Below are 1,302 nucleotides of genomic sequence, written 5' to 3'. Positions count from 1 at the left end.
CGTTGTAACAATTACATTGTAATCCTCATATTTATTATGGATGTTAAATCTAATTTGTTTACGCTCTTCTTGAGAACCTAGAATTTAAAAGTGAAACATACTTTGATTATATTTACTGATTATATTTACTGTGTTTAATTATATATCTTAATTTTTTCTTTAATTACTAAATGAAAAGCAAAATGACTTACCATAGTAACAGAGCACATTTAAAGCAGGACACCATAAGTTAACTTCTCTTAACCAGTTATCTACAAAAAACAAAAGATTATATGAATCTGCTATTAAAGGATCTATGTTTAAGTTAATTTTGCTTTGAAAAAAAAGAAAAAACTATGAAAACTACCCCTTCTCATGATTAAATGAGAGGTTCTGGAGAGGCATCAAGGTTCAGGCAAGAGGCAGAAGACAACCCCATTTAAGTGATAATTCTAATTTAGGGAGAGATGGGCTTTATTTTATACTTATTATGCACAAAACTCTCTCATACCAACTTGTACATTAATTTATAAAGAATAGAAAATGATTAAGCAAGAATTAAATTACATACTTTTAAATCCAAATTTTAAAATTGATATGGCGCCCTCTTCTGGCCTGCAGGCACACATGCAGACAGAACACTGCATATATAATAAATAAATAAAATCTTTTTTAAAAAAAAAGTTGGATGGGTTAGCAGTACCAGCTATTCCTAGAGGCAGGAGGATTGCCCAAGTCCACGAATTTATGAAAACATGGGTTGGTGCCACACAAATTATGTCACACTGTTTTCTGTTTCTTTTTGGCATTTGGCTTTTTTTCCCACACAGACTTCATGTAGCCAAGGCTGAAACCAAACTTAACACACATATGAAGATGACTTTGAACCCCTGATCCTCCTGACTCTACTTTCCAGGTATTCCAAGTAATAACACCAATATTAGATGGTGTATGCTGACACACGCAGCGCCTTTACCTCTTAAAAAGTAATTTATAAGTACTATGAAACCAAAATAAATGATCATGTCAGGCTCTTGGAAAATATTGCCAATGCAACGAAAACACACACACACACACACACACACACACACACACACACACACACGTGTATTTTCAGAAAAAGAGAGAGAAAATAGGCCAAAAAGATTAATATTCATCACCACACATGCACATCAATATAAAACATTCAGAAACACAGAAACAGATGTCCCCGGATTACAAACCTATGGTGGAGGCTGGAACAACAATCAAATGGGGTCCTTTATTACCCTCTTGAAAGAGGTATGCCAGGAATGCAATGGCTTGAATGGTTTTTCCTAGGCC

At 34.2% G+C, this 1,302-nt stretch overlaps 1 protein-coding gene across 1 annotated transcript in view; it reads right to left on the bottom strand.

The window, feature by feature from the left end:
* Smarcad1 (SWI/SNF-related, matrix-associated actin-dependent regulator of chromatin, subfamily a, containing DEAD/H box 1) overlaps window positions 1-1,302 on the bottom strand; it is a 63,195-nt gene that overhangs the window by 15,146 nt on the left and 46,747 nt on the right. Inside the window, exons 12-14 of the mRNA XM_031384015.1 lie at window positions 1,203-1,302; window positions 192-251; window positions 2-77 (exon numbers count right to left, since the gene is read on the bottom strand). Of these exons, the coding sequence (XP_031239875.1) occupies window positions 2-77; window positions 192-251; window positions 1,203-1,302 (236 nt within the window). The remainder of the gene's footprint in view (window position 1; window positions 78-191; window positions 252-1,202) is intronic.

Source organism: Mastomys coucha, unplaced genomic scaffold (assembly GCF_008632895.1).
Source record: "Mastomys coucha isolate ucsf_1 unplaced genomic scaffold, UCSF_Mcou_1 pScaffold20, whole genome shotgun sequence".
Classification (NCBI taxonomy): domain Eukaryota; kingdom Metazoa; phylum Chordata; class Mammalia; order Rodentia; family Muridae; genus Mastomys; species Mastomys coucha.
The sequence above is the reverse complement of the archived record's forward strand: the minus strand, read 5'-3'. Positions and strand labels throughout refer to the sequence as shown.